At 46.6% G+C, this 23,981-nt stretch overlaps 1 protein-coding gene and 1 non-coding gene across 2 annotated transcripts; one reads left to right on the top strand and one right to left on the bottom strand.

Annotated features, from left to right (window-relative positions):
* Positions 1–937: 937 nt before the first annotated feature.
* TBPL2 (TATA-box binding protein like 2) lies at positions 938–11,365 on the bottom strand. Its single transcript, XM_008637300.2, has 7 exons — positions 11,315–11,365; positions 7,921–8,318; positions 7,094–7,181; positions 6,756–6,847; positions 5,498–5,680; positions 4,430–4,524; positions 938–2,689 (listed from the first exon to the last, which is right to left on the bottom strand). Exons 1-7 carry the CDS (start codon positions 11,363–11,365, stop codon positions 2,610–2,612), a joined length of 987 nt encoding a protein of 328 aa, XP_008635522.1. The 3' UTR covers positions 938–2,609.
* TRNAG-UCC lies at positions 11,173–11,244 on the top strand. Its single transcript has one exon. It is a non-coding gene; the product is annotated as a tRNA-Gly (tRNA).
* Positions 11,366–23,981: the final 12,616 nt, after the last annotated feature.

The following is a 23,981-nucleotide window of genomic DNA, read 5'->3' as shown; positions in this document are numbered from 1 at the left end:
GAGCGGGGGAGGGTGCGGGACGGGCCGCGCTCCGCGGGGAAAATCCTTATTTTAATATAAACCGCGTCCTTTTCCTTCGCTAGAAGGACGGGGATCACACCCCTGCCCTGCTCCCAGAGCAACGTGGGTCTTGCATTCCGGCTCCTGGGCCTTCAGAGGTTGCCATGCTGCGACGATCCGTCAGTAACACTGCTGTGGGGACTACGGCTACCGGTCAAAGCACGGCCCTGTATTTACAACAGCATCCAAATCGCTTTGCCCAAGTAGCAAATACCGATGCACATCCTTAAAACCGACGTGGGGGTAGGTTCCGTCAACCCGGCCTCCGTGGTGGAGCCACGGTGAGGAGTTAAATAATAGGATGAAGGAGAGTTGAAGAGAAAGGACCTTAAAGATCATCCAGCTCCAACCTCCTGACCTGAAAAGGGACACCTCCCACTATCCCAGGTTGCTCCAAGCCCCATCGAGCCTGGCCTTGGACACTTCAGGGATCCAGGGGCAGCCACAGCTTCTCTGGGCACCCTGTGCCAGGGCCTCACCACCCCTTTTCTGAGTAAGGAATTTTTTCCTGATAACTAATATTGCCTAATACGAGCCTACTCTGGATTTGAAGCCATTCTCTCTTTCTGTCTGGAGGGGGAAAGACCAGGCAAGTAGAGGAAATTGAGTCCACAGAAGCCAGAATAACTTAAAGCAATATCCCCCTTCCCAAAAGAAGGAAACACAACTACAACAACAAAACATTGCTGTACTTTTTTTTTTTTTAAGACCAATTCCCAGCCCTACATTATTCCCCCTTCCTACAATTATCAAACACTAGCAGGAACAGCACCAAGGAGGTAGAACCAAGATTGTTGTTTTGAAGACAAGAGTTACCATAGCAAACATTAAGTTAATCAGTAGAGCTCAGTGAAAAGGCACAGAGCCCAATTCTTATCTCTAAGGCTTTATCCATACTTCTAAAGAGCACTAATTTTACCACTGAAATCATGTGGGCAAGCTCTTAAGCAAAATGTGATTTCTTGACAAAGGCTCATCTTAGATAAACTCTTTTTTTCCCCCGAAACCTCAATAAAAGCAGGGTGTTTTCACTTAGAAAATATTATTGTAACTGAAGCTCATCAGCTGCCACTACAGCTACAGTGCAAATAAAAGTCCAGCCCATGGCTGTGGAAAGTCTCCAGTGTTAGAAAGCAAACAGAAAAGTAAGCCTGTGTTTAAAATAGATTTGAGTGTGGAAATCCAGTTTGACAGAGAAACTGATAACAGCTAAGACCAGTTTATCATGAGGAAGCACACGAAGTTTTTCAAACTCTTTTCCAGAGAAGCAGAGAGATAGATATAAAACCACTTGTGAGAGACACATAACAGACACAGAAGATGAAGTCACACCCTCACCAAATCAGAAATAAACTTGTGGCAGCAAAGCTAAGCCCAGCAAGACCCTGTTCAGAGCTGAGCCGTAGCCCAGCCCGTGTATTTCCAGCAAGGACAGAGGAAGATTTTGGCCTGGGTTACACTTAAGTCATCTAAGAGCAACCTCTAGTGGCGTTTCCAGACAGGTGACACACCTTCAGGACGGGAGGACACAGCACAAACTGGGCTGGCTTGCTTCCAGGGAGTTTCCAGAGCAGCCATGGGATAGGCTTTGCACTGTTCCTGCTCACAGGACCACTCTGAGCAGGACACCTTCTGAAAAGAAAGGCTTGAGTTCAAACCACGTACAGGAAACCCCATTGGTTTTGCTCCAAAATTACCAGATGTAGTGCCATTGGCTGAACTCTGGTTCAATAATACAGATAATTAAGTCATCAGCATCTTTTTTGTATTTTCCTCAAATCCGTTTTTAACAAAGTTCCAAACCAACATGTTTTTGTCTGCACCAAACTCCCATTGTCTGAGGGCACTTCAGTAATACAAATGGGTACCATTTAGTTAAAGTCTAACTTACCCCATGTCAAATTAGGTAATTTAATTAGTTACCCCTCCACCCACAGATTTTCTAGGTATATCCCAACAGTCAGGACTTGGAACTTCTTCTCTGTAAAAGAAAACACTGCACCATCACACACAAGAGTTTACCCAGCCATCGGGATCAGTGTGATTCAATACAGGTCTTCTAAACACTGAAATCAACTCATGATGGATTTTGTAAGCCATATTATAGACAATAATCTATTTTGAGCTTAAACATGAAAATACAACATTGCAGGAGCAATTCAGGACACTTAGAGCTGAGGATTTTGATTAAGCCAGTTTGAAGTGCAGTGTGTGGATTCTCCTGTTCAACAGGGGAAGAGACACATAGCTTCTACTACAAAATATTTTTAGTGCCACCTTAATATACATTCTATTAAAAGTGCATTCATTTATCAAGTGTTTTAGCTTGACAGAAGTTGTCAGAACTCAGGCGGATTACAGACACATAATCTGAAAGAAAAGAACATTTCACAAACTACAGAAAGGCATCAGCATATGTAGCATTCAGAAATGAATCATTTGCTTAATAACCCACAACTCCACAGCTGGGGCCAGCAATCCCCTTGGCTTCTGTTCCACACACAGCAACACCAACCCAGCTGTTGTTCTGGATTGCTTTGTGAGCCATGTCACGATGGTTTCTTGAAACCTCTTAAAATGGGGTAGATGTTCTCAAATGCCTCATAGATTTCAGAACGGTCTTTTGCTCCTAAATGGACATTTAAGAAAAAAACCCCCCATGAATTAACAGAGTGCTGAGATTAACTGAGTGCAATTTAAACCTTGTAAGATTACAAACCATGAGGAAACCCAGGAGATTGAAAGCACCTTACTATTAAGAGCAGAATTTCTATCTGCTGCCTTAAAGAACAATTTCTAGCTTGCTTAGCTTTAAGACTAGTTTTGTTTAATCTGTGGAACCAAAACAGCAATTTTCTGCTCTTGACAGGTGCAAAATATTGGCTTTGAAGAAGGAAAAAAGCAACTGAGCACCACCATGGTGTTAACTGCTTAAGAATAACAGCTCTGCTTGTTGATAAGGTGAGTGGAAAGGTAGAAACAAGAACTGAAAGGCCTTTATTTTGTACTGGAAGTTGTTCCACAGTTTGAGAACTCTCCTTCTCCAGCTCTGAGAAGCAATTTTAATTTTAAGATGTGTGTTAGGACACCTTTGATTTCAAATCCCTTTCCATGGTACTGCAATCAAATCTTTAATAGCAAGTCTTGCACATGAACTGCATTGCAGCAGGCAGGAACATTCCTTGCCAGCAACACTTCTCATGCTGGTCCAACAAACATCAGCTACAAGAAAACTGCATTTAAATGAACTAAAAGTTGAATTAAGCCCTGCTCAGGTTGAATGTGTAAACCTTTTCTCATGTCCTCACTTGGACATGAATAATTCATCTGCCTTACCACAACTTTTACTTTCAAAAGTAAAGTTACTTTCTTGATTAGGGAAAAAAAAAACCCAAACCCTCACAGCTCAGCAAATTCAGTCTTGCCATTACAGCTGGGCCCAGTATTCACAGCAAATGACTAAGGGAGTGTGCTGCAGGCCCAGAAGCAAGGCTGTTACAATTAGTGTACCCCAAAAAACGCAAGCTTCAGTGGAATGGAACTGACCAGTATGATTTTACTGGACCTAAGAAGGTGGTGGACATTGGAGGGGGAAGCATTTAAGCTTTGTCCCAAGTGCCCCATTCTTCAGTTAGCTGAGCTCATTCTTGATTTATGATGGTGAGAATCTCTGGCTAAGGCAGCACTTCTCTTGTCTTCCACCTGTCTCAAAGCTGTGTTGTGAAGATAAATACAGCATTCAGAGCTTCTGGGAACAAGTACCATTTACCTTTCAGTACATCTGAATAGAAGCATGTTCATGAGCTTCACAAAAAGGATGTGCCAGGAGCTCAGGAATTCACCTTTTTTGAGCTGGGATCTGAGGTACAGGTATCTGCTGAGCACACTGACTCAGCAAGACTTTTGCCTCATGAGTGTTTTGCCAATCAGTCTGGAACAAGCTCTTAGATCTCCACCCTTTCCTCTGATAATCCCTACTAAATGTTGTCAGTGAAGTGTTTTAAGAAGTTTGTTTCCTGTCCAAGCAATTTTAAATTGCTTATTGTGAGGTTCCTATTTAAGTGCCTGAGTAGTTACTGGCATGTCAGCATCCTGTTGGCCTCCTCTACATTGGCACGTGGCATCAGGCTTTGAATAAAAAAAGTACTTAACATGGAAATCTGAGACTCTATATATGAAACAAGACAAGATTCTAGTGCAACAATACTGATGTTATCTGCAGAAAGCACAGATAAGCTGCAGCAACCATTAAAAAGATCCCTGAGTGGCTTTACTGTGGCAAGATACTAATTTTTAGTTAACGTTTAATTTAAATGCTCTCAGAAAGTGAGGTAGCACTGGGCTACAGATATAGAGAGGCACCACTTACCAGTCAGTACAACTTTTCCAGACACAAAGATAAGCAGCACTATCCTTGGTTTGACCATCCTATAAATCAGGCCAGGGAATAGTTCAGGTTCATAGCTGTGCAAAGCAAGCAGGTAAGATTAGTAAAATGCAAATGTTGTTTCAGTGTTGTATGAATAAAATGTTCTTTAATTACACTAACAATAGGGTAATTAAGCACACAGATTTTAGCTAGCTGCCCTGAGAAATGCAGGTCAGGTTTTAGACATCTTGAAGGGAAACCTGTTAAACCCATCTGGAGCTGATGGGAGATTTTCATGCTGACTTTCAAAGACTTGTGAGTCACTTCTGATTTTCCATGGCACTGGAACCTTTATTGTAATCTTCAAACAGTCCTCAAATCATGGAATGGCCTGGGTTGGAAGGGAGCCCATCCAGTGCCACCCCCTGCCATGGGTAGGGACACCTTCCACTGTCCCAGGCTGCTCCAAGTCCCATCCAACCTGGCCTTGGACACTTCCAGGGATCCAGGGGCAGCCACAGCTTCTCTGGGCACCCTGTGCCAGGGCCTCCCCACCCTCACAGTAAATCCTTCCTAGTCTGCAAAGTTCCTTATCAGGAAACATCTTGTGCAACTAAAACAAGATAATAGCCAAGCACAAATATTTACTACATATTCAGTTCCTAAATGAAATGCAGGTTATTAGATGCAGCACTAATAAAGGACAACTGAATTTTGGTTTTGTCAGTGCTGAAATCATCCTTTCCTGATGGCAATATCTAGTTCTGAACAAGCTGATCTCACAGGCTGAGCATGCCCATCACTCAGCTACAGCTTTACTTTCCATTCTTGGCTAAAGAACATCCAAACAGAACTGAAACAACATCCCAGAAAAAACACAATATAGCTGCATTATGCAAATGCAGTTTGGCTTCATGCCTGAAGGTTGGAAACCTTATTCCTGCAGACAGGCATCTACTTTGCTGGCAGTGAAGAGGCCACCTTGGTATTAAAAGTCCACAGTGGAGCAAGAGCATGGAGCAGGCTCGAGTAGCTGCAGACCCTGCTCCAAGGTGCACAGGGTTATACCTGATTGCCTCATCCCGGCTGAACTGCTGGTGGGTGAGACCCAAGCCTTCCAGCCGGATGGGGAACCTCACATCACAGCTCCCCACCATATTCTGGATCTTGAAGTCCAAGAACTTGGCAGGGAAGCCGAGCTTCTGCACCACCCGCGCGTATTTCCTGGCTGCCAGCCGTGACTGCTCTTCGCTGAAGGAAGAAACCTTTATTGTCACCTCCAAACAGCCCTCAAATCACAGAGTCACAGGATGGTTGGGGTTGGAAGGGACCTTAAAGATGATCTCATTCCACCCTCCTGCCATGGGCAGGGACACCTTCCACTATCCCAGGTTGCTCCAAGCCCTGTCCAACCTGGCCTTCAACACTTCCAGGGATGGGGCTTTTCACTGAAGGAAGAACAGAGGGGAAAAATCAACTTTGATTGGTGCTTTGCTCTGCTCTTGAGGTGGAATTCAGTTTATAGCCACCACTGTGCTAACCTGTACTCCAAAAAAAAAAAAAAGAGGGCCTGCTGCTCAGAATAGCAAGGCTCTATCCATCCCCAGAACCGCTGCAGGGAGCTAAAATGAGTAAGGCACTAGGTCATTCACCTTCCTGAGGTCTGGTTGAACCCACTGGAGATGTTGCATCACCCAGAGGTTCCCCTTTTGAGAGGTTTCTCAGTTCCTCAAAACATCTTCTCAGTGCTGATCCAAGAGTTAGACTGCAGGCATGAGTATAGTCACCTGCCTGGGGTGGTGGTAAGGCCTGGAGAAGAGGTCTCTTAAGCATGAGTTAACTAGTTCTAATTGACACTTTTGGGACATAAAAATCAAGGCAATCTGCTGGATTTCAGGAAGAAAGCTTCAGAGTACAGAAATAAACTTTGCTTTTCCCCAACTCCCATTTTCTCTAGAGGCAGATGTGTTGGCTGCTGAACACAGACACTGAAGAGAAACTTGACAGACACAAGTTATGTCCTAAACACTTTAAAAGTCAGTGAGAAATGCAAATAATCCCTTAACAATTCCTGGGAATTTTAGCAGCTTTTCTGCTGATGTCTGCTCAGCTCAATCTAAATTCAGGGACAGAAGTACACAGTTCAGAAATTGCTAAGGTGCCATCATGAAGAAAGCAAGACTTTCAATATCAGTGCTTCACTTTTTCTTGCAATTAGTCCTTTGCTACATGTTTTAAACAAGACTTTTCAGACACTCTCCATCAGAATATATGCATAGCTGCAAGATCCAGAGCTTTAAAGGGAAGGGAAAAACCAGAAAAATACCTTTTTGCTCCTGTGCAGACCATTTTTCCTGAACTGAAGATGAGGGCTGTTGTTCGTGGTTCCCTGATTCTCATGATCACAGCAGCAAACCTCTACAAATTCAAAGGAGGCCCTGACAGGAATTTAGTTGGTACTGTATTTCTGTTCAGCCTTGCAACCGTTAACACTTTTAAAGCTTGTCACAACACATATTTGCTTTTTAAATGTTTCTTTACCACCCTAAAGTTATTTTCCACCCACCTAGGAGCAGAGGAGTTAAGACTACTGTCCCAGGACCATTTGGCTCCATCAGCACTGAGAAAGGGAAGTTAGGGTAAAGCTTTGAGTCCAAGATTTACCTTTGGGTTATACTCTGCGTTTCTGGCATGCAGAGCTATGTTCTTCAGATCCAGTTTACAAGCCAAGTTTACAGTTGACACAATATTCCTGAGGAATACGAGAAGAATTTTCTCATTGCAAAAGCCAGCCACTGCAGAGCAACCCCCCAGCAGTGCTGGCTTAATGTGGAGTCACATTTTAATTAAGAATTGCCATCAACTGATTTCCTGCCTGTCTCTTTCCCACTTTAGCATTAAGCTACTTCTGGCAAAACTTGAGTAATTCAACCCCAAAACTGCACTTTGAGATAGAACAAGCTATGAAATTATTAGTCCCTGAATTATAAGTTTGTGTTTCTTCCAAAAACTGCATCACTGAAGCCTTTCTCAGCTTTCAATTGAACCATTACTGACTGTTTAGAGTTACTGCAGCACCCAAGGTAGGTAAGGCTGTGTTATTTTCTACAGGTGTAAACAACTCCATAGTTGCTCTATCCTAGACACAACAGCATCTTTTAATGAGGCCAGAGTTTCTCACACTCAGTTCTGTTTCTCCTTTTGAAAAAGCAGAGTGATATCTTTAAACCCCTGGAGTCTGCTGTCATTCACATTCTCCTTCCTGGAAGAAATCCTCCTCTTCAAGCATCTCCACATTTTTATCCAATATTGTCAGTTTATTTTCTCCATCTCTGCCCTTCAAGAGGAACAACTGCTCCTGTAGTGTTCTGGCTTATTTAAGATCAAGCCATGCTTGCTACATTCTCCAAGTGAAAAGTCAGAGCAACACCTTGCAGTTTAACCCAAAGTTTAACTATGGTGTACGCTACATAAATAATACATAAACTTACTGTAGCTGAGGAACTATTCCAGGGCTTTCCGAAGCTGGGGTCATAGGAGTCATTGGAGTCAGGGGAGGACACATGGCAGATGCTCCAGGAGATGGCTGAGCTGCACCTGGATGTGACAAGCTGCTTTCATCCATGAAAACACCACTGTCCTTGTTACTTGGTAGCGACCCATCAAGCTCTTTTTGTGTTTCATGGCCATCCTCAGAGAGATTTTGTTCTTTGTTTTCTTGGGTAACATCTGGAAGAAAGCTGAGATCCACAGAGGAGAACTCTGTATGAAGCTCTTTGGGCTGACTTAACTGGGAACCAAACACCCCATCTTCAGCTGTTTGAATTGGAAGTTCTACATCATAAGGGCTCATAGGAGTGAACAGATGAGGACTAGCAGAGAAGTCATCCTTGAATTAAGAAAAAGTGCCATTAGGGGCCTTGTATTAAAACAGTTACTTTCACTGGGAGAGCAAATTAATATTACTCTTCAATGAGGATGCTTCAGTAATTTTTTTCCCCAATATGTATTTTAGCAAAAAATAGTTTTAAGATTGAAAACGTGTCCTTTGCTTCTCTGTGAGTGTATAAAAATTCAGATAGCTTGTATAATGCATTTTCCCACCACAGTCCATGGGCACTCTGGAGAACTCCTGGGATAGCACAAATTGAGAAATGCTATTCACCTTCAGCCTTGGCTGCAGGTAACAACACTGGCACTTCACCCTTCAAAGCCACTTTCACACCTCAGCTACACACACAACCACATTATCACACTCATGAGTTTTTCCAAGGAAGACAGACAGCATTTTCTGACTGCCTTTACCTCCCATTCCATCTCCTCTCTCTGCTAGCAGGAGACAGTGTCAGCATTGCTTTGTGCAACAGAGGGCAGCAGCTCACAGAACCAGCAGCAGTTTACTCCTCAGCTTCTGGAGGCCACCAGCCTGATTGAAGCTATAGATGAGAAAATGACACTAAAAAAAGCCTCACCAGAGTCAGCAGAACCAGCATCCTGCCCTGCACCCAGCACACAACACACCTGCAAGCAAACGCTTTCATACTAATGTCCTTCTTTATCAACTATTTATTATTAAAAGCTGTTTAAAAAGCACCATCATATATTGATGAGACAAGAGTTTCAGGACAGGATTTATTCCCTCTCCACTGGTGCATAAGCATCTGCTCAGTGGAAAGCCTCTTCCTGAAGGTAGTTTCTGCCAACATCCACAGCAGGTGACAGCTTGGACTAAAGAATTCATACAAGACGTTTTGTGTTTAATCAGGCATTTTTAGGTTCAAGAGCCAGAAGAACTTGAAAAGTCCAAGCACAAATCAGAGCAGGGAACAGTGCATAAGACTGTGGCCCTCAAATTGGCAGCAACTGCCTGACCTCCAGCAGGAGCAGGATTTCCAGATCAATGCTTCCCAGCCCTGAGCTAGCACTGCTCTCTTCTAGTCAGCTCACTTGGCAACCCAGCCATGCACACGGAGAGCTCTCTGCTCCTGCTTTGCAGTATATTTGCCTGCAGACACTTGGAAAACTCCTACAAAGTGACAAATCCTCCCAGAGAACCCTCATTAGCCTGACTACAGATGCAGGTTTAGCTCTGAAAGCATTACAAACACATTCAAAGCAGCTTCTAAAACTGACTTCTAAATGCAGAGCCCCATAGAAGATCAGGTGGGGCAGAGTGCTGTTAAATAAGTCTAGGTACTTCTTCACCCTTTGGAAATTAGGATCCAAGAGCACTTTTCTGAGAATTAAGGTCAGATATAAATATATTAACAGTTACAAATAAAATATAACAGAATCACAAAAATACATCTATTTTAAACAGATATTTTTCAAGCCAGCAGCAGGGGAAGGAAGGCACAGTCTCTGCAAGAATTCCAGTGGACTAAGGATTAGCTGTACAGGAGCTCATTAGGAAGCTTTTGTACGAACCATGATGTAGAGAAAATGGTACAAAAACCCCCTGTGAGACTACTCACATCATACTAATAGGCATCAAAGAATGAACATAACAGTAAAAGAAAAAAAACAACCCACAAACAACCAGCCAAAGCCAGTTTGTGACATATCTTAAAGAAGCTAACAGAGAAACAAGTGGTACATGAGGCTGGAAGCATTACACAGCTGTCAAGTTTTTAGAAAGTAAAGTAAATTGCATAGAGCAGGTAGAAACAGAGAGCAAATTTTCCTTCCTGATCAGGTTTGCACCTAAGAGGTCTGAGGAAAAGCCCTGATAGGGTTAAATACTGGGGAATATTTCCTTCTTGTCAGACAGATGCTCAGAGGCTGTGAAAGGGGCACAAGACCATGTTTGCGTTGGGCCGGCTGCCAAGGGTTATTGCTATAGACTCTGGGTTAATTAACTTCACCAAAGGCCCCACCAACTGCATATCTTTGGACATCTCCCAGGAGCTCCAGGGAGGAGATTTCACACACAGATCCTATCTGAGATCCCTCAGTTTGGGGCAGCTTGAGGGGAAACAGCCTTTTTCGCTTCCACTGCAGAAATCCCTGCAACTCAGGTACATACAAATCAAACCCAGCTGCCTCGAGCAACAGACTTGGATTTTTCTTTTCCTCCCTGCAGTGATAGCACACATCTGTTATTATCAAGTGTCCTAGCAAGTCTGAAGTGTATAAAGCTTACTAGCATTTGTAAACGCTTTATTATACCTTTGCACACTATATACTTTGTGGGGGCACATTCAGAGGGCTTTACCTGCTGCCACAGGAAGGTCCCAAGATTTAAACAGCTCGTGCTAAGGGTGTTTCCCGAGCCGAAAAGTAGTTTACAACAGGATGTAAAGAAGTTTTTTTTCCCCCCTGAGTAAGGATGATGCTCATCTGTGGAGTTCCAGCCCTCTCCTAGTCCCGCACCCGGTTGCTCCTACATCCATCTGAGATCAAGACAACCATTCCAAATATCAAAATAAGGAATTTTTGTAGACATTTACTAACTAGAACGAGGAGATGCGAGCCTCCTACCCTCTCAATGCCCACCCACACCAGCACCCGGGCTGATCCTCGCAAGCAGCATCCCACCGCAAGAGTTTAAACGCAGCCGCATCGTCCCTCTTACAGGAAGTAAGAGCGACCTCCGCTCCGGAGAGCTCCTCCATGCTGCCGATAGCGCTAGAATTGCCTGAAGTGGGGAGGAATCCCTCAGGACCGTGGAATTTCGGGCTCAACCCGGCAAGAATGCGGTGATGACGCAGTTGGGGCGCGGCTGCGAAAGCACTCTCAGCGCAGCGTTGGTGGTATAGTGGTGAGCATAGCTGCCTTCCAAGCAGTTGACCCGGGTTCGATTCCCGGCCAACGCAGCTACGTTTTGCTCCGGTTTACTTTCTTTTTCCCTCTCTCACTTTATTTATTTTTTCTTTCCTCCCTTACCTGCCCGCTGCAGCTCTCCAGGTACCGCTCCAGCGGCGATGCACCCTCCATGGGTACAGCCACTGAGGCAAACCCTCCGACCTTACTCCGGTCCCGCTTTAAATCCCCAGGCACAGCATCAGGGCCACGTGCGGCTTGTCAGGGAGCAGAGCCCATCACAGCTGGGAGTTTTAACCTCATCAAGTAGCGTTGGAGCCTCTCGTCTGCCTGCACGGCTCTCTGAGAGGGTTTGCCCCGTCCTGCAGGACTAGAGAAATCGGGGTGCTCTCGTGTGCCTTATAGAAGCCTGGAAACACAACCTGTCCCCGAGGTCCTCTAAGCCTGCCTTTCTCTGCAGGGCTGAAGAGAAATGGGGAGTGGGATCTGTAGTTTAGACCTTGCACAGATTATGCTTTTTAACAAGCGTCATGTGCCCTTAATTTTTCCCACCTGCTTCATCAAGTGCAATGAGGCACATCTGGGTTTTCGAGAGGAGCCCTCCCCCAGCCAAAAGTGTAAACTTCAAACTGAAGGCATTGTGATGAAATGGTTTGTTCTCATCTGGGTAAACACTCTTAGGGGGAAAACCTTTACTCTTTACATTCGCTGTCCTCCCCGTGCAGACTCCCCCTCTGGAGCATACTCCCGCTCTCTGTAAGTGATGATTTAGGGCCATTCTCTTTTCCCATGTCCCGGTGTGAGGCAGCACGTTCCCAGGAAGGAGTTCATGTTGTGCCTGGCTGATGGATGCTGTGGGAGTGTCACGCTGCCGACGCAGTTTGGCTTGGGCACTGCTTGAGTCTACGCCAGCAGTTGCTGTCTGACTTGTTCCCTCTCTCCTGTCCTGCTGCTGTGTGGTGATGGATGGATGGATTTCTGTGGAGACACAGCTGGGAACACATCCCTGTCCCTGCCTGGGCTGGTGGAAGTGCTGACTGTTGTGATCACTGCACTTGTTGCTCTGCCAGACAGGACTTTGCTGAGAGATTTGCTTACAAGCAGCAAGCTGAGCTGAAGAAACCATTTGGGAGAAGATGTCAAAGCTCAGACATGCAGCAGGTCTTTGGGAGCTGCTGCCAGGCTCTTCTCACTGCCTCAGAGGTGCAAAGGCTTAGATCAGTGCTCTTTATCCAGGGAACAGAGCATACATGGCTGATGAGCATCCTTCTCTCCTCAGCCAGCCTGCTGGGGTGGTTTGTAGTATTTCTGGGACTCACCTTACAATTTATAGGTGCCAAATCCTCCCAGCCCCAGAAAAATCCAGCCTCAAGCAGGTTGATTTACATCACATGGCCTGTCCTGGAGCACCCAGGAGGCAAATCAGGCAGCAAAGCAAGGAAAGGACCCAGAGAGATTGTACCTTGAATTAGGGAGGCTGGTGCAGCTAGCTTGACTCAGCTCGGGATGATTAAATTAAAATGTCCCGTTTAGGGCTGGCAGGTGATTGGGGTGCTTGCAGATAGCTCTGTGACCTAGGATACTTTTGTAGGCACAACAGGATGGGGTACTGAGGGCTGTCTGTGGTGGGGGGCTCTGCTCCCACCAGCAGTGACAGGTCCAGCCCTCACAGCTGCTTCCTGACAGTGTGGGTCTGCACTGCCCACAGAAATCATTGAACAGAGCACAGGGGTTGTGCCGAGTTTTGCCCTTGCAGTGACATTTCAGGGGGCCAGGACATTGGTGCTCCCCCAGTGTGTGACACTCTTGCTGTGCTCAAGGTGGGAAGCTGGAATACTGTGGTACTCCTGGGGCTTCCCTGGTGCAGCTCTGCCTGCAGCATTGCAGCTGTAGTGCTGTGAGTTTCCTCAGCTAATTAATCCTTCATTACAGAACCCCTTGGAAAGGTGATATGTTCATCCTGCAGCCCCTGGGAATAGGTTTGTCTGCATTTTGTGAACCTGAGATAGAGAAGGTCAACTTACGGTGTTCAAGTGAGTGAGGCTACATCAGACATGAACATAAAATACAAATCTCTTAATATTGCTTCTTGCCTTAGATATGAACAAATGGCAAGGGCAGCATGAAGTGATGAGATTTTGGGTCAGTTGTGGAGTTTGGTGTCTCAGGCTAAATGGGTGAAAGATTGTTTATCCATCTGAAGAAGGAAAGATGTTTAGAAAGCTGAGAGATCATCTGAGGATCCAAGAGTCACACTGTGTGTGCAATTCAAGCTTTCAGGATTGCTTTGCTGTAGGGGAAGGGTCTTCTGGCTGCTGCCCAAGGGAGGGCAGGTATGGCTGTGCCTTGGGAGGGCTCTGTGCTCGCAGCCTCTTCTTCTGAGCTGGGCATCTGCTTGTGGTGCCCAGTGTGGGCCAGGCTCCATGAGGGAGGTGTGCAGAGCCCCAGGGAGTGAAGGCCCAGGTGGTGGGAGGTCCAGAGAGCAGCGATCCAGTGAGCAGGAGGCACTGAATCCCTGGGCTTCTCCCTTCAGTCTCCCAACTCCTGTGTCTCTCCTTCTTAGTCATCAGAGGCATCATTCCCCCTCTGCTCCTTCCTTCTTCACCAGGAGCCTGACCCCTGTCACGGGTTGGACAGATGTTAATTCAAAATGTACCACTTAGAACTCATGAGACCTACCTGCTTAATTTCTGATCATCCAAGTCAAATAATGTTAGAAAAGGCAACTATTTTTCCCATCCCAATTTTAAAAAATATTATTTCTCTCTCAAACTGCCTGGGGTTTCAGCCACCCTCTTTTCTTCTGGACCCCCCTTTTTTTTTTCTTCTCCCTTTTTCCTCCTCCCTCTCTTCTTTTCCTCCCCTTCTCTTTTCCCCCACCTTTGTAATTCCCTTTGGAAAGCAGCAGCCATCCAGGTCCCGGCCTGAGTGACTCCTGGCAGGAGTGCTCGGAGCAGGGAAGGAGCCGCTGGAGGCAGCCCTTCCTCACGTCCCCGAGAGGAGCCAGTGACGGGGTGATGAATCACTGCAGTGCAGAGTTACTGTAATGATGAATTGTCATGAGTCTTAATTAGCAAATTGGTTAATTTTACTTAGAAAGTTGATGATTAGCGCAACAGTAAGTGCTTTGTGTATTCGTTGTAAGAGTCATTCAATATCACTTCTCCTTGGATAACTAATTGGGGAAGACTGTTCCACAGAGCTACTGCTGGTACGCCTGGATCAGCCTCTTAAACATTTCTGTAGCAGACACTGCTGCACCACCTGGATGCTGTAATCTAGTTAGGGGATGGAACTAATCACAGGACACTCCAAAAACCTGGAAGGGACAAGGAGCAAGTCAGTAAGGAACCTCTACCTGTTTAATTCATCAGTGCTCTGCACAGCTGCCTTCTATTCTAGCATGCCCTAAATGCCTTGCTGCTTGCTTTGAAGTTGGTTAATCTGGTTTGGCTTTATCTTATCTTTTTAAGGAGCCAGTTTCAGAATTACAGGCTTGTGACTGACAGTGTTCTCCTTTCTGCTCTCCTGAACTTTATGCTAAACCTTTACAGCTGTCATTGTCTCAGAAGAATGTAGCTTGCCTCAGGTGTAGCTTCCATCTCTCCATGCCCTCGCTGCCTGCAGTGTTAAAGCTCTGCCTTTGGAGCACGTAGAAGAGCAACTGAGAGCTGGACCGTGTTCCAAGGGAAAAAACCCAATACATTATGCACAAGATGTCTCCAGATTCCGCACTTTCTAATTACTCCAGGAGCCAGCACTCCTCTGACAACAGCAAAATCCAAGTCTTGCTGCAGAGGTTGTTCCTTCTGTGTGGTTTAGCCTTGTTTTGGTCCTGTGCCTTGATTCCCATCATGTCAGGGATGTAAATAGAGTGAGGTGCTGAGGGGGACCCCAGGGGGGGTCAGGGAGAGGAGTAGGTGAGCTGCCATGAGGTCAGTGGAAGCAAAGGGTCTGCATGGAGCTGGAAAAGCTCTCGAGAAATGCCTGCAGCCCAAAAGGCAACTGAGAGAGAGATGCTGGACTGCCTTTGGTCTGACAAGTGTGACCATCACTCTCTCATACTTACCTGTCCCATAATACTCCATTCTAGACCTGATCAATGCTTGGCAGTGTCAGCAGATACTGGATTTATTGCCAGGGAAGGAAAGATGTTGCTATGACTACTCACCGAGTAATAGTGAGTAATTTGACTTTTAATTGTGAATTATTTAGCATCATCATTAGGTTGTGCTGGTGTAAAATAAACATGAACATAATCAGGTCCATTAGAGTTGATATCTGGGTCTAACTTGCCCTGTGTAAATCAGGAGTAACCCTCTGGCAGAAGTGAGGTTACAATGACTGGAAGTTGAGCCAGAATCCAGTTTAATTTTCCAGGTTTACTGGGTGATGGGAAAGGCTGTAACTTCCCATTTACCCCCAAGTGCTGTGTGCCCCTCCCTGTGTCAGATGATGCAGCCCAAATCAGCCAGTGCTAAGGCTGCCTCTTTGCCCTGGTTAGACTGGGGCTCTCTGATTCCCTGAAAAGGGCAGTAATGGGGGAATTTGATACTTTTTGCAAACATTAATGGACTCTGAGCATTTGTGTGCTAATACGTGTGCCTGCCATGCTCACTGGCAGAGACCAGGGTGCGTTTGGCTTTTGGATCAGGAAAGAAAATCACTTCTGTCAAATGGGAAGGGGCTAAACTGGTTAGAAGAGAACTATTTTTTTCTGGCTTCTACAGCTCTATTATGTGCGATGGAGACACTAACTGCCCCCATGTCAGAGAATTGCTGAGAACCAGACCCAGAGAGGATTGCCAAATCCTCCACTGAATGCCAGAGGAAGAAGCACTGTAAGTAAAAGTCATCTGTCTCAACTGAAAGGCTGAATGGTGACTTGAAAACTGTACAGTTAATTTAATTTTCCCATCTGTGCCATCCTGGCCCAGTCTCACGTGGGGCAGAGCACAGCAGCCTATTTTTACTTTTTATTCTGTGTTGTATTTAAAATGTGGCCGGAAAAGGGGGGAATGGGATGAGGAAGGTTTTAAACATTGGCTGCCACCTTAATTGCAGCCTAGCAATGAATGGCTGCAGGCTTCCTTGGACAGCTCCTCTGTGAATGTCAGACACAAATCCATCTGACACCTGGGGTCAGAAGTATTCTTCCGTGCTTTTTGTTAAGTCATCTTTCCCACTTTTGTGCCAAAGGGTCTGGCTAAATTGAATTGCATTTAAATGAGGTGAGTGTGTGATGGATCATCCGAGTGCTTCTGTTTCCCTCCAAGTTTTGTGACAAATCTCTCTAATGCAAACACCGTGTCTCATGCCTTGAACTCACTGCTGCAATTAAATACTGATCCTTTAAGCCTTATCTGGAAAAACAGTATAGTAATAGCAGTCCTGCGTGTTTGCGCGGAAAAGGAGAGGTGTGCACGCAGCAGATGCTGGCAGAGCTCTGTTAATTCAGTTTGCAGGGGTCACAGTCACACTGAAGACACGAGCAGTGACATTAGCACGTCCAGACCTTCAGTGCAAGCTCTCCAGGAATTAGAGCATGTACTGCGATGCCTTCACTGCTGTGTCAGCTGAGCTGTGACACCACCACAGTTTTTATCAGCTCATTGTACAACTAAATGCAAATACAATGAGTCAAGGAAGAGTGCTGACCAGTCACTGAATCCCCCCTAAAACTGAGTTTTGCCTGAGTGATCAGCAGGATATCATGAGTGACACTGGAATGAGACTGCAGGGCATACAGCTCGGTGATTAGTCAGTTCTCATTACCTGTTCCTCCAATTTACGTCAGCAAATCAGTGCTCCTGAATCAACGAGGACCTCAGGAGAAGCTAAACTTCCCCAAAACGCTGCCAGATGTCAGCAGAAGCTCCAATCCCCTTGCCTTGATGGTTCTGTACTTTTACCACACATAATTAACTGTTAACGCCGTCCTGTTTCTGTCACTCCAGCCCTTCACCCGTGGGATGCTGATGAATGCTGTTAGTTTAGCTATGATGGAAGAGTGTGTGCCCAGCTCTGCTGTCTTGTGCTCCTGCACTTCATCTCATTTCCATGCTCATCCCAGCCAAGCAGGAACCCAGCCTGAGATCCCTTTTGTTACAGCTTCATCCCTCCATTTGGATCTTCCTCCCTCCTCCTTGCTGTCTTTGCAGTTTCCCTTGAACAGGTTATGGCATTTGGCTTTTATGGTCAGTCTCTGAAGTGGAATGTGAATTAATTTTCCCCATACTATCCAAGATACTATGGGGAATATTTTTTTATATTTTTGGTATCTGCAGGCTGTGGAGAAAACTCACTTGTCACAGTGCCCTTCATTAAAAAGGTGTTATTTTTTTCCTCTTTTTTTTTTCCCTGTGATGTGTCAGGAATAATTAAATGCTGTGATTGCTTTGGCCTGCCTTCAGTGGGCATTTACCCAACTCATAAATACAAGAGTAGCTCCCCTGAACTCTGTTTCCACTCAGGTAGAGTTGTGAAGGTTTGCTCAACAGTGCTTTGAGGAAAACAAGGAACCCAGATGAGCATGTGTTTGGGAGGATCCCAAGTTGGTTGTTCTCTAAAACCCAAATAGTGTTGCTCAGATCAATTAAGATTAGCTTATTAACATTAAAAATACATTCATCCCCAGGTATTTTCACAGTCCCCTCTGCTTCCAAATTGGCATGGGCAGTGCTGCTGTCCAAAATAAATGAAGTGTGTGAAGACAGGCCATTTAAAGGCATTGAGGAATGCAGCTGTTTCAGACCTTTTACATCTCACTCGGCTTTCACCTAATTTGTTAATGAGTATGTTTTCCCTGTGGGAAAATAAAGCCTTTCTCTCTGACATTTTATACAGGGCCTACTAAACCTTCTTTTTTCCCTTTGGGTAAAATGAGTTGAACTGGCTTTTCTGGTGCCTTCTGTTTTCCCTAGAGGATCTGAGTTAGTCGTGAACCCTTTCTGTCCCCCAGGCCTTACGAACAGTATGATAGAAACCCTTAGATACCTTCCGAGTCTAGGCACAATGTGGGCAGCTGTAGGTTCACTAGGGAGAGGCTTGTTACTATCTAAAACATATTGGATATATAGGTGAAGAGAAGAGTATTTGCTCATTTTAGGTGTGAGCTAAAATAGAAGCCTGCCGAGGGATGCACGGTGAGTTTGCGACATCACTGGGAATTGCTGGATCTCCTGGGGCACCAGAGAACAGGATGTCTCCTCAGACCCAAGGATTTGCAAACATTTCCAAGTCTCCAGCCACCCTTGGGACACAGGTGTGTGCCACCTGTGGGAAGTGCCCTTCATCAGGGAAAGCAAACTGGGGACCAGAGCACGAAGCTCCCCTTGGTGTGACACTCATTGCGCCAGGCAGGCGGATGCATCCCTTGTGTAGCTGCAGACAAAATACTTTCATATTAACCTACTCTCTGCTGGCAAGAGCAGCTGGGATGGCTCCTTGTGCTCTTTGATTTATCCAGACAGGTACCAGGGTGTTTGCTGCACATTTCCTTAGAAGTTTGTCAGCCTGATACATGCTGTTCCTGTGATGCCTTGCAGAGCTCAATCGATGTCCTTCCCTGGCTGCAGGAGGAAAACGTGCTGAGCCAGCCTTGCAGGCTGCCCCAGCTATGGGACACCTGATCCTCAGGCTGGAAGAGCCCTTGGAGCCCGAGGTCTGCCTGACTCTCCATTTCTTTTTTCTCCCCATCTCTCACTTCATATTCTGTTTGCTGTCCATCCTGCTACATTTCAGGTGAACAACAGGTCTGTGCTGAAGAGGGGCGTTGTGTTGGTGTTGCAAAGGTTTTTCTTTGCAAAGGAAAACATCTTCATTCCATAGGTATTGATGAAGAAGAGTATTAATTTAAAACCTGCCCTAGATTAATGTAGAACAGCAAAAATAACAAGCAGGTGCTGTGAGTGATGAATGGGAGAAAAGGATTTGAACTGGCACAGTTCTACCACATAGGGAGTGTTTTACAGGAGACAAGGTGATTCTGTGTCATTTCTGCATTTGCTTTACTAAATAACCATCCACTCTTAAAAAATCATCATCTGCTAGGATGCTACCAAGAAAGAAGAAGAAAACTTGGAACTTGCTTTGAAACAGCACTCTCATGGGAATTCAAAGCATGGTTATTATTGTGCTGCTCGGAAAGCTGCTTTTCTGTCCAGCTTCCCTGTGATCCCTTTAGCTCTATCTGATACCAAAGGCTTGAGATCTCCAGAATAGAAATTAAATTCCACCTCTGTGGCCCAGACCTGATGACCTGTTGGAGTCACAGCAGATAAATTTACCTTTACAGTGAGTGCTTCCAGCTAAAGCTGTTGCTTTTTGGTCAAAACTGAACTTTTTTGGAAAAAAAAGAAAATTAAAACCATCTGATGCAGGTGTAGGAATAATAATTGACTTGAAATTGAGTAGGGATTATTCAGAGTGATGGCAGGCCCTGATCTTGCAGGGATTTAGGTGCTTCTTTTGTTCTGCTGGCATGTGTGAGTACACAGGACAGTCAGGAGGGCTCTCTCCTGGGGGATTTAGGGGAGGCTGTGGCACGGCCAGGAGCTGTGCATTTGGGACAGCTGGGTGGGATGTAGCACTTACAGCATCAGGCAGCAATTCCTTCTCCTAAATTGGGTATAAACCACAGCATTTCAGGAGTGGGCAAGTGTGGCTTAGGTGTCTGGTACAGGAGCAGCAGCCTGGGGAGGGCAGGAGAGGGGTTTTCCCATTGCGATTTCTGTTTTACTTTGCAAATGTGAAAACTGGGAGTGACTGGTGTCAGGCCTGTGCTGGGAGGTGGGCAGTGAAGAGCCTCAAGGGAAACTGGCAGAAATCATCATTTAAGTGTGATCACTCTGAAGGTGTCAAGTTACTGAGATGAGTACTGAGCTGTCTGGGTGTCTCTAATTGTGCTGCTCATAGCTGGTCATATTTTGAGTGTGATAAAATTGAACAGTACAGTTTTAAAACCCAATTTTGGGCTTTTCAGTGCTCTGTTACAGTGATGAAATCCAGAAATGGAAGGTGAATGTAGTTGATAAATTTTTTTTTTTCCAGTGAGCTCTGAAACAGTTTCTAACAATTCACTTAATTAGCTGGATTTCCAGCAGTACAAAATGTGACCATCTCAATTTAATTAAAAGCACATCTACATTGTGATAGTGTGGGGATTATGTGGAGGCTGGTAATAGCCTGATGGATTTTCATCCTGCTCACATACAATGTCATGGTTTAGATTGTTGTTTTTTATTATGGGCTTTTACTCTTCTTGCAAGAGTTTCCAGTGTCATTTCTGCTGACAGATGCTGCTTAGGACAGATTTATTTTTATTCCCTTACAGTTGAATTGGATCAAACGTCTTTTTCCATGTAGCTCAAGTTTCCACAATGGAGTTACTCCTAGCTGACTACTCTGAGAAGAAAATTGTAGTAATTTTTGTGACCTTCTTTAGCAGCAGTTGAAATGTTTTTTGGCACGTGTGCCTATAATCTATTAATTTCCACTTCCTGTCAATTGTAGGGATTCATGCTTATAAATAGTATGAAAAATTTTAATGCAAATAAGGAGGGAGAGAAAATCCAGAATTTGCTCTTTTTTTTTTTTTTTCCTAGCTGGATTCAGTGAGGTGTTGAAACATGCAGGGCATTTGTTTCTGGCATTGATAAGGATCTCTCACGTTCTTATATAAAATGCTACATTAACAATAATCAGCCCCCATGACTTACAGCCCTGCTCAGTGCATAGCTTGCCTTTTTCTCGGGCTTCCTCTGAATCCACAGATCTGAAGGCTTTTTCCCTGTGATCTGAGAAAGCAAAATTCCTGACAAAACTAATGACTTGGGGCTCCTGCGGCATTTTAAAACCTTTTCTTTTTCCCCATGAGTGGCTGCCTAATGTGAGTGGGATTTCAGTGGCTGTTTGCATTATTTCCTCCCTGCAGTCGGGACATTCAGCCCCATTAGCCTGCCCGGCTGCTCGGCACAGCAGTGGCTCTCCGGTGAGGTTTTCCACCAGGTTTCCCAATCCACACAATTGAGATAGTTTATTGCCTTACATTTTGGGTAATGGTATCTGACATGGGATTTAAAAGCATTTTCAGGTCCTTTATGCTGTGATGTTGTGGCAAATCCGTAAGATGTGAAGAACTGGAGATTTCTGAGCTGGTAGGAAGTGGAATGTTCTCAGCTGAAATCCTTCAGAGCAAGCAGTGACCACCCAGCAAGGAAATCAACTCTGAATCCTGGAAGGAGGAAGAGGAGAAAGTTCTGAATCACAGAATCAGAGAATATCCTGAGCTGGAAGGGACACACACAAGGATCATGAGTCTGACTCCTCGCCCTGCACAGACACCCCAACAATCCCACCCTGTGTATCCCTGGGAGCATTGTCCAAATGCTCCTGGAGCTCTGGCAGCCTTGGGGCTGTGCCCATGCCCTGGGGAGCCTGGGCAGTGCTCAATCACTCTCTGGGAGACGAACCTTTTCTTGATATCCAACCTAAACCTCTCTTGACACAGCTCCAGCTGTTCCCTTGGGTCCTGTCACTGGTCACAGAGTGCAGAGATTGGTGCCTGTCCCCTCTGTAGCTGTAGCAGCTGATTCGCACTCTCTGCTCTTCCATTGTGGCTCCACTCCTGGCAGGACAGGCAGCCCTATCCCTCCAACGCCCTTCCCAGGCTCGTGGCTCCAGTGTTTTTCTCTCTGGCAGCAGGACCCCCACCCACTTTCTGGGAGGCAGCAAATCCCATTCCGGGGAAGCGGCGATTTGCTTCTGATGCCAGCTGGAAAACTCTCCTGTGGACAAGAGCAATTAAACATCTGCAGAATCTGCTGCTGCTAAGCCCTGCCACAACCAGTCCTGGAATGGTTAATATTAGGAATATTTGGCCTTCAGTTTTCACCTTGGAAGCGTGGGGTGGGGATGCTGCCTTTGGCTGGATCATGTGCTGCTCTCAGCAGCGCTCCTGCTAGAGTGGAGTGACTGGCCGGGATGTGCTGAGCCAGGGAAGCTCCAGGATGAAGCAGCAAAACGCTGCCTGGCCAGCTGATGGCCGGTCACACATTCCCAGTGTCCAGCCGCCTCCACACCCCCGTGGCCACCCCGCCAGCGAGGCCTCGCCTCCAGGCCCGTTTCACCTCCCAGGCAAAGGCACAGCTTCCGTCAGCATCTGCCTCATGCCGCTGCCTTTGTTTGCTCCGGATAGTTTGGGAATGCGGCGGTAGCCTGCAGCTGAGTGACACGCATGGCTGGCCAAGAGGGGAATGCTGAGCTCTCCCCGCAGCTCCATGCAAATCCTTCCTTGATACCCAGTGCTATGGAGCGGTTGATTTCTCAAAGATGCTTTGGGACAAATAAACATATGGCTTGCTGTGAGCAACAGGACCTGGAAGTCAAACCAGGCTCCTCATTGCCAGAGATCTGAAGAAATGATGGGAGGGTGCGTGCAAAGCCTCTCTGCTGCGCTGGGATAACTCCCTTTTGCCGGCTGCCTCCCGGCTGCAACCGGACACTGTGGATACCTGACCAGCATCGGAACTTCCCCCCAGCCACCGCTGGCTCAGCTGTGCTGTTGAGCCAAAAAAGGTGCATATTCCTGTGTTTTCCCCAAAATGTTTGGGATTCCAGGAAGCTGATAGTTAATGTCAGTCCCTCAGCGATGGAGCTGGACGGGTGCCCTCGGTGACTTCTTGGGCTGTTTCGCTGTCCCCAAGTAACAGACAGAGCATCAGTTTCCATCCCCGTGGGTACCCACAGATCCGTGGTCAGCCGCTGAGCTGAGGCAGGAGAAGGAAATCTGCCCTGTGAGCACTTTGGGAAGGATCCACGTCAGAGGGAAGAAGAACTCGGGGCTCTAAGAAGTCAGAGCTGAAAAAATCCTGTTAATCTTCCTCCCTGCAGACTCCGCAGACTGCTGGGATGTCCCTGAATGAGCCCCTGGTATGTCTATGCTGCAGGCACGGCTGTCAGGCAGTTTCAAGATATTTAAGTGAAATTGAAGGACGAGCTCTATTCCTGGTCTTGAGGAGGTGTCTGGTCTCCTTCATGTCCTGGAGGAGGCCTTGGGGTGTGCTCTGTCTGCTTGCCTTGGGCACCTGGAATCCCCACACCCACCCACCCTGCCAGCTCTGGGAAAAGGGGTGGAGAGGGATATGGTGGGAACTGGCTGGAACTGGGGGGCGGGGGGTAATTAAGGAGGGTGGGGGTCTGGATGGGCGATCCCTGTGCCTGGTGGGTCTGGGCAGTGAGATCCCCGCATCAGGCCGGTCTGTGGAGAATGGTCCCCACGTATGGGTGGGGAGATCCCTGGGGACACCTGCGTGCCAGAGGTGGTTCCCATGCTTGGGTGGGGTTTGGGTGGATGTACCTGTGTTCCCTACGTGTGGGAAACCTGGGTGGGAGGATCCCTGTGTGCAGGAGGTCTGGGTGGGTGATCCCTGTCCATGGATGGGATATGGGTGGGGAGATGCCTGGGGATCCCCGCCTGGTGGAAGTGTAGGTGGTTAATCCTCAGGAATAGGTGAGGGATTGCAGCATGGGGGAGCTTGGGGGTGGTGAGATCCCCACGTGGGGGAAGTCTGGGTAGGTGATCCCGGGGGATCCCCGCGTAGGGGGACTCCGGCTGGGTGATCCCTGGGATCCCCACGTGGGGGGAGTCTCGGTGGGTGAACCTCAGGACCAGGTGAGGGATCCCCACGTGGGGAGCTCGGGGAGCGATCCCCCAGCGCACGGGCGGCTCTGGGTGATGCACCCACACACGTGGCAAAGCCGGGCGGGGGCGCCCCGCCTCGGGGGGACC

This window comes from Corvus brachyrhynchos, unplaced genomic scaffold (assembly GCF_000691975.1).
Source record: "Corvus brachyrhynchos isolate BGI_N302 unplaced genomic scaffold, ASM69197v1 scaffold245, whole genome shotgun sequence".
Taxonomy (NCBI): domain Eukaryota; kingdom Metazoa; phylum Chordata; class Aves; order Passeriformes; family Corvidae; genus Corvus; species Corvus brachyrhynchos.
The sequence above is the reverse complement of the archived record's forward strand: the minus strand, read 5'-3'. Positions and strand labels throughout refer to the sequence as shown.